The following is an 8,097-nucleotide window of genomic DNA, read 5'->3' as shown; positions in this document are numbered from 1 at the left end:
ATGACTGCATTCTCAAAGGCTTAGTGATCAGAGAATAGCAACATTAGAGAACACTTGCACCTCCATGTTCCTATCCACCATCTTGAAGATGTACATGCAGTCTGAGAATTGCCTGGGCGCCCATAGTTGGGGGGACACACTCTGTCCAATCCAAATTCACCTTCAGCATGGGGATATCATTTTTTGCAAAGGCCAATGGTCTTTTTGCGACCCTGCAACATTGTAGATGGGTGCTCTTAGAGGTGGTCCTAGAAGAAGTCACTGGACATGGCCTACCAATCCCTAAACCAACCTGTGTATTTTCTATATGTAGCTTGCCCAAACTGACCAATCCGCATAGCCGACAGGTTTCCAGGAGGGAACCTGTGTTTCGGATGTCATTTCGCAACAAAAGCGGGTGAGCCAGGCTTAGAAGCTGAGAGCTCTGGTGTAATCTCCATTTGTTTGCTAATAAACTACAGTAACTTTGTCCTATGTTTCAGACCCCTGTTCTTGTGTCTGGGAGTTTTTGATGGGGCCAAGTGTACTCTTCTTTTATCTGGGGTGACTGCTAGAGGAGCCCAGCATCGATGTACAGGCCCATCTGTAATGCTCGTCCGGACTGGCACCTCTGTGTTAGAAGTGGCGCTTCAGGCACCAGCAGTGTCGGGACTGGAAGAAGTCCTGATGTGATAATGGAATACAGAAGGTAGGGCAGAAAGAAGGAGCAAGAGAGCATAATTTCCAACAGGAAAACCTATGAGGTCTTATCGCGGTAGTGTAGTCAAATGTGATTGTTTTTCACTCGCCTTATAATAGAGTACTGGTACTGTTTTCAGGTTGAAGAAGTGCTGGTACTGAATAGTGATTAAAAAAAATAGAATTGGCAGCACCAAGAGCCAGCTAGGACCGACCCATTTAAAGCACTGTTGTTGGCACATAAGAAATACCCAAAATACCCCTCTCCAGCAGGCAGGACAAAAAAAGCCTCTCCACAAGGAAAAAAAAAAAAGGAAGAACTATCCCCATTAATGTATATTGGTAAACTGGAATATCCGTGTTCAGCCCCACTGCATAAAAAACCCACTTGCACATCACGAATCCCAAATAAACACATAAATATCACTCTTCCGGAAAGGCAACATCGCCCCATTACGCTATAATTTCATGATTTGCTGTAAATCAAAGTCGCTTGATAATGGAGGAAGGTTAGTGCAATGCCGATCAGCTCTAGTCGGGACCATCATGCTGTCTTAAGCTCCGGCCTTCCCCTCTCGGCGGCGATACTTGACCAGCGTTCCCGCTCCTTCCACGCCTTGCAAACACTGTCTGCGAGTTGATGGAATGCTCAACCTGAAGCACGTGACTTAGTCGACACGTCCCAACGTGGAACCCGCGTGATGAAGAGTAGGCGGAGCGTTGCTAAGGTCCGTTTCTCATATGGGAACTAGACGCTAGCGTTTGGGCATCTGTACGTATACCTCTCAGCTTACACTCTTTTGGCAGGTGACACACGCCTTGGCGTCTGGCCGCTCACCCGCCAAGCCCTTTGCACGTCCATAGACGTCAATGGGCTGTCACCCGCCAAAAAGAAATCTCTCTTCTTTCACCTGCCCTGATGACGGAAAAGGCTGAGAGTATGCTGTAGCGAACTGAAAGCCTATTGTCTCGCCTTCTGTACGCTGTTTTACAAATCAAGGGAGACTGTCAATTTTGCAAAATGTTTTCGGTGTTGAAGAAGTTGGTCGGATCTGACCAGACACCGCTCAGGGACAGGAACATCCCTGCTGGACTACAGTCTATGAACCAGGCGCTTCAGAGGCGCTTTGCCAAAGGAGTACAGTATAACAGTGAGTATTCTGATGACATATCCGTGGTATTTTTCTTGTCATTATTGTGCTTATGTATGTGCACGTACACAATACGTGTATATGTTTGTGCATGGGTATGCATGCCAGATTATTGATTATATTTATTTGTGATACCCGTCAATTTTCTGTGCATCACATAAAAAAATGCTGCATGACCTGATAACAGGAAACTACATTTCGAATGAAGTCCTTGGATCAACACATGTTATTGGTATAATTATGCAGTTGTACTACTATAACGTGCTGTTAAATTTGACCACCATCTCAATAGTTTTAAAGTGACATGAATGCTGTGTGCAGCAAAAACTGTCCATCATCACATTAACTGCTCCATGAAAAAAACATGCCCTCGTTCAAACCACGTCAGGGGTTTCTTTTCATTTGTGTGTGCACGCGCGCCAGCGTTCATATACCTGTTAGCTTCTTTATTTTTATAGTGCAAACCTAGCTCAGGGACAATGAATGGAGCATTGCGCAGATCACACGTATTTAACAAATAATCAAGTAAACATTAGTAATAATGGTCACACTAGAATATAAGGATGGGGGTGGGCGCACAAGGGGTATCTAGGTTGCACAAAGGTGTTGTTGGAAGAGCCAGATCTTCATTTTTTGAAAAAAAACGGACAGAGATTCGGAGCAGTCCTAATTGCCACTGGTATGGAGTTCTATAGGACCAGAGTGTAGCATGAGAAAGACTAGTCCCTTGTTTTCTTTTGTGTGGCAGTCAAGTTTCCAGTTTTATGATGGTCTCACTGTCAAATGAGTGAGTGCTGCCTAACGTTTAAAGTTTGGCAGTCAGGTAGACTGGCTTACCGGCAGTGGCTGCCTTGTAGCTGGGCAGGCAGTTTTGAACTAGAACCAAGCTGGGATGGGGAGCCAATGCAATTCACAAAGGTGGGAGTGATGTGACTGTCCAAGAGCTGGTGATGAGTGGGGCATGGTGAGCCACTTCGAGGGGTGCAGGTGAGCAGCTAAGAGGGTGTTACCCCCAGTTAATATGCACGAATACTAGGGACTGCGCCACCAGTCATGGGGCGAGAGAAAAGAGTTTAATCTTGCAAAGTAGCGAGATTTGATAGAGCTGTTTTATCCTTTTTTGCGATGATGTGGGAAGGATAAGATGCTATCCACAATGAAGCAAGGGATTTTGCTTAGTGGGTGAGGTGAGAGTTGATCACGTCCAGGCGCATTTCGTCCAACCACCTTTTTTAATTGGGCTCCTGCTTGGAGGGGTGGCCCTAAAGTGCGAATCTGTTGACTTGGTATTAAGCTTCTATCTCAAAAAAGGGGGGAGCCGGCCTATCGATGTATTCAAACACAACAAAAAAAGATTGTATTGTGCAGTCTGTTTTTCCAACAATTCACAGCTATCCACAATTCACAGTACATTGAGTGAGGTAAGTGCTGTAGCACTGCAGTTCATTTTAGCTTTAGAAAAGATGAAAATGTATGTTTAGAGCAATAGGTTTGTTTGTTTTGCAGACCCCTCATTCTGAATCTGGATGGTTTGTAAGCTGTTTTGGTCCACAATTGAGTCACGGTCATGATGCAGAGAGTTTGCTACTTTCTACTTGTTAGATAAATCATGATTATTCTTAACTCTGTTCTATGGTGTTTGGGAGAGGCGACATTTAAGTGGTTTTAACACGCGCCCCCCCTTTTTTGTTGTTGCTTTTTTCTGTTTTTAAATTAACGTGTTATACAGCTGTACCAAAGACCGCTTTTCAACACAGCTTAACAAGCCAATACACAACATCCAACATCCACCCCAACCCTTCCCTCAAATCCCAGCGACAAGACCACAAAGACATTTCGCCAGTCTTCCCTCCCAGATGAATACAGGTTAGGCAAGTGGCAGTCTTCCCCCCGCCCCCTTTTCAGCACAACTTGACAAACCCAACACAACAACCTCCGCCTTATCCCTCCCACCCTTTTAAAAGGATATGAGCCCGGCCGAGGGGGATCCGGGGTGAATAGTGACTCCCCTAAGAAATTGGATGTTTATTTTGTCGCAGCAGGCCCTCTGAATGAAAAGACTTTGAAAGACAAAGAGACTTGGGTACAGAAGGCCTTGATGCTAAGGTTTGGACTGTATCCTCGTGCTAGAGAAGCCAGAGACTGTGCTAAACTCGAGTGAGCCGCTTGTGCCGTGCTGAAAACGTGGGTGAGGCCGGCCAACGGCCTGCACATTCCGACATATTATTTTGTGAACACTTATTTCTTTTTTGTAACATTGTTTCCCACACTATTTGTATTTAGAGGTAAGGACTGGCTATAGGTTTATTAGTATAGGCCCTTTTATTTTAACAAGGCACCACTAGGACTGAGTTATTATTATGTGATGGTCGTAGCTTGCTACCATCTGTAGATTTAGGATTAGATAGGCATTTTTCAACCCTTTTTGAAGTTCAATAAACACCCTTGAACTGTGGTCTCTTGTGTCTGTTTTACCGTTGATACCATGCCTTCCTTACATCTCTAAGATGTTTTTGGAATCACCCCTAAGCATGCCTACGAGGGGTAGCATTGAATTCTGGCCCCTTAATATAAGCTATGAAGAAATCATAAAAGCAATAGTAAAATTTAAAAACCTCATGTGCTCCCTGTCCAAATGGTTTGGTTAACATAGTTTTAAAGAAAGATCCGGATAAGCGGGCCTTAGTTCTTTATCTCTTGCTTAAAACGGTTTGTAGGGCGCAAAGTGTTATTGATTCATGGCTGCAGCTGATTTTGTTGCCGGTGTGTAAGAAAGGAGATCGATCTATTCCTGGCAACTATCGATTGCTGTCTATGTTGGATGCCACAGGCAAAGTATTTGCCTCTTTTGTATTGAGGATTAAGACAAATGACATTCTATGTCCGTTCCAGACTAGTTACCGTCCTGGGTCTGCACAATATTAGAGCATTGGACATCTTGATACGTGGTGCTCGTTCAGACAAATGTCCATCTTTATACATATCCTATGTAGATTTTAGCTGTGCTTTTGACCAGATAAATAGAGATACTTTGTGGTCGAAAATTAGGAAATTGGGATGTCCTGAATGGTTGCTGCACATAGAGCATTGTTGTAGGAAATTGACTGGACACCAGATTTTACCTTAGGAAAAAGTAAAATTTTACCAAATGGTGCGTTCAGAAGAAGGTTAAAGAGGTGGGACTGGTGCAATAATACAGCTTTATAGACATGCAGCCAGGGCCGTACTGGGCATTATGGGCCCTGAAGACCGAGTTAATGCCTGGTACGGCCCGAGCTGCAGGTCTATAAAGCTATTAGAACACCCTCCGGGCCCGATTCTGAACTTGGCGCAGTGAATATGCTAAAAAGCAGGATTCACTGCGCCAAATCAGTACATCCAGGCTCCACCAGTATTTTCACGTGGGCCTGGGCGTCCTCGTAGTGCACAACAGTGCACCTTCAGGATTGCGCCTGTTTGTCATAAGGGCGCAATCCTGAAATCTCGGCAGCATTTTTGTAAAATAACGACATATTCGTTATTTTACAAATATGCTGCTGAGAACATGGGTGTATATGAACACATTCATATAAACCAAAGCAAGCAGCTTCAACGTTGCAGAATGCAACGTTGAAGCTGCTTGCTTTGCAAACACCGATTTTGCAGGCTGTAATCAATCTGTGGGCTACATCAGTGTGTATAGCCCGCAGATTGTCCAATCAGCTTCCCAGAAACACCACTAGGATGATATAATTATGCTTAAGTAAGGGGGGGTTCTGGGAGTTTATCTCTACCGGCATATGTCCCGGGTTTGAGTCTCAACCAGAGTCTTTAGCTCACCATCCTTTCACAGAAGAGAAATTTCCACTACATATCAGTCTTTGTCCTGCCCTAGGGCAGTCAAACACCGAAATACCAGGCAATTCTCTTCTGAACAAGAGTACCAACAGCAACGCCAGACACGTGTTTCGGCCTGGTTGGGCCTCGTCAGTGAGGTGGAGCTGTGCCGCTCTAAGAACAGGGCGATGTCTTGAGAAAGCTAACGCTCTTGAAGCAAAAAGTCTATGAAAAGGGGGATAAGGCGGGCAAGATGCTGGCTAACAAGCTAAGAGTCCAGAGAGCAGAGAGGTGGGTAGACTGGTTCAAGATGCAGGAAGGGGGCATTTACACTCCCCAGATGGGATAGCTGAGCAGTTTGCGAACTACTACGCCAAACTGTACACCTCAGAAGGGGGAAGTGATGGTCCTGGGATGAGGGAATACATATGTACAGCAGGGCTAACGCACATCACAACGGAGGAACACACACTCCTAGAATCCCCAATCACTCCTCAATAAATTGAAGCGGCAATTGGGCGCCTTTCCGCCCGGTGGAGCCCCTGGTGAGGACAGGTATACAATGGGCTACTATAAGCACTTTGCAGAGACCCTGTCCTCCCACCTTGCAGATTTGTTTAACTGTATACAAGATACTGGACAGGCCCCACCTTCCTTCTCATTAGCACAAATACTGGTGCTCCCTAAATCAGAAAAAGATCCAACCACCAACCATGTGTAAATCCTATCGGCCAATCTCGCTTCTGAACACTGACGCCAAGATATAGGCCCAAGTGCTGGCCTCAAGAATGGAGGACCTAATGCCACGCTTAATCCTCCCAGATCAAGTGGGTTTCCTTAAAGCAGTGGTATTCAAACTGTGGGTTGCGACCCCCCTAGGGGTCCGCGGGTGCATCCCAGGGGGGCCCTGAGAGCTCAGCATGAAAAATTTTTTTTTTTTTTTTTTAGATTGGAAGAAATGGGCAGGGGTGGCCCACATGGGCGGGCTGAAGCATGAAACTGTCTCAGGCAACAATGAAAAAGTGGCCCACAGTTGTAAATGGATATTCATTCCTTTAGTCACAGACTGGGCCTTATTACTACTATGGCGGACCAGTAACAACGGTGCTGGTAAGCTACCGGCACCGTTGCTACCGTTCCGCCATAGTAAGAGTTGTGCTCGTGGGTGCTTGACAGCCCCCGCCAGGTCTGACCTCAGCTCGTCGGATGCACCAGCACCGTTATTAACGGTGCCGGTGCATCCGAGCTCCCCCTTCCCATTTGAGCCATATGGGGCTCAAATGGGAATGGGGATCTACCGGCACCTTCGAAAGGGCAATTATCATGTCCGCCTAACTCGGCATGACCTAGTAATTGCCCATTCGCGGGTGCCAGACCCGGATGCAACTCCAGTGGCAGCCGTGCCGGTTTTACCGGCACAGCTACCGCCAGAGTAGTTATGAAGCCCACTGTTTCAATAGTACCCAAAGGGGTGCTTTGTGTTAAAATGTAAGTAAATTGTGATATATTCAGCAACAATGGTCAACATTACTAACTGCATAGTGGCCCCTCACCCATTATGGAGGAGCTAAGGAGCCAGCCCAGTGAAACAGTGAGCACTCCCTCAGCTGCTTTATCCAGCTAATGGAGTGCTCCTGGGCTGGCTGAACTGTCAAAGGGAAACACTGTTTCCCTTTGACAGTTCAGTTTAGTTCCCCAGCCGCACATGCTCACTGAGCCATGCAAGTGCTGGGGCGTTTTGCTTCGCCAGCATTGCATAGCTCATTGGAAATGCTGGCTGGGGCACTGCATGTCTGTATGTCCGAGGGGGAGCTCCTGCGCCTCCTCGCACATACGGACAGAGCAGCTGGAGCAGCACCCACACACAGGCCAATGCAGAAGGTACGTTTATGTTCATTGTTTTTATTTAAACATGTGTATGGATGCGTTGTGAGTGTATGGTGATGGATGCTCATGTGAATGATAGAGTGATTGCTGTATGAATGTGCAGCGCCTTGCATATACACATAATCATGTTCATTGTGTTAGGACCAGTGGGGCCCAGGGGACAGGGATGGTATCTTTTTACCGGACATCTATCATTCAAAACCCTCTGCCTTGTCCACAAGGCTTTCTGGGGCCTCGGTCCAAAATACCTTCAGCTATTCCTCCGCAAATACCTCCCCTCTCGAGCTCTTCACTCCTCTACCTCCAACTCCTTCAGGGTCAGTCGTTTATCAAAGAAACGAGCTGGGGGTAGATCTCCGTCTTCGGCTGGGGCCTCCCTCTGGAACAGCGCCCTGCCACTCTAAAACTTGAGGAGAACCATCTTTCTTCCTGCACTTATCAGACCTACCCTGTCTGCTGCCTTAAACGTAGCACTTGCAAATTGCTGGCTGCACTACCACTGTTTGTTGCCTTTATTATTTATTTATTGTTATTTATCTGTTTCTCCTCTGCTTCGCACTTTCCA

The 8,097-nt window shown here is 46.3% G+C and overlaps 1 protein-coding gene across 2 annotated transcripts in view; it reads left to right on the top strand.

The window, feature by feature from the left end:
* Window positions 1-1,400: 1,400 nt before the first annotated feature.
* RABL6 (RAB, member RAS oncogene family like 6) overlaps window positions 1,401-8,097 on the top strand; it is a 931,527-nt gene continuing 924,830 nt past the window's right edge. The window contains exon 1 of one of the 2 annotated variants that reach the window (XM_069609758.1): window positions 1,401-1,829. In XM_069609758.1, the coding sequence (XP_069465859.1) occupies window positions 1,700-1,829 (130 nt within the window). In that variant the 5' untranslated portion in view covers window positions 1,401-1,699. The remainder of the gene's footprint in view (window positions 1,830-8,097) is intronic. The other variant, XM_069609759.1, reaches the window with a different exon arrangement.

The sequence above is a fragment of the Ambystoma mexicanum genome, chromosome 8 (genome assembly GCF_040938575.1).
Source record: "Ambystoma mexicanum isolate Mex_15411 chromosome 8, UKY_AmexF1_1, whole genome shotgun sequence".
Lineage (NCBI taxonomy): Eukaryota > Metazoa > Chordata > Amphibia > Caudata > Ambystomatidae > Ambystoma > Ambystoma mexicanum.
Note: the sequence above shows the minus strand (reverse complement) of the source record. Positions and strands in the feature narration are given on the sequence as shown.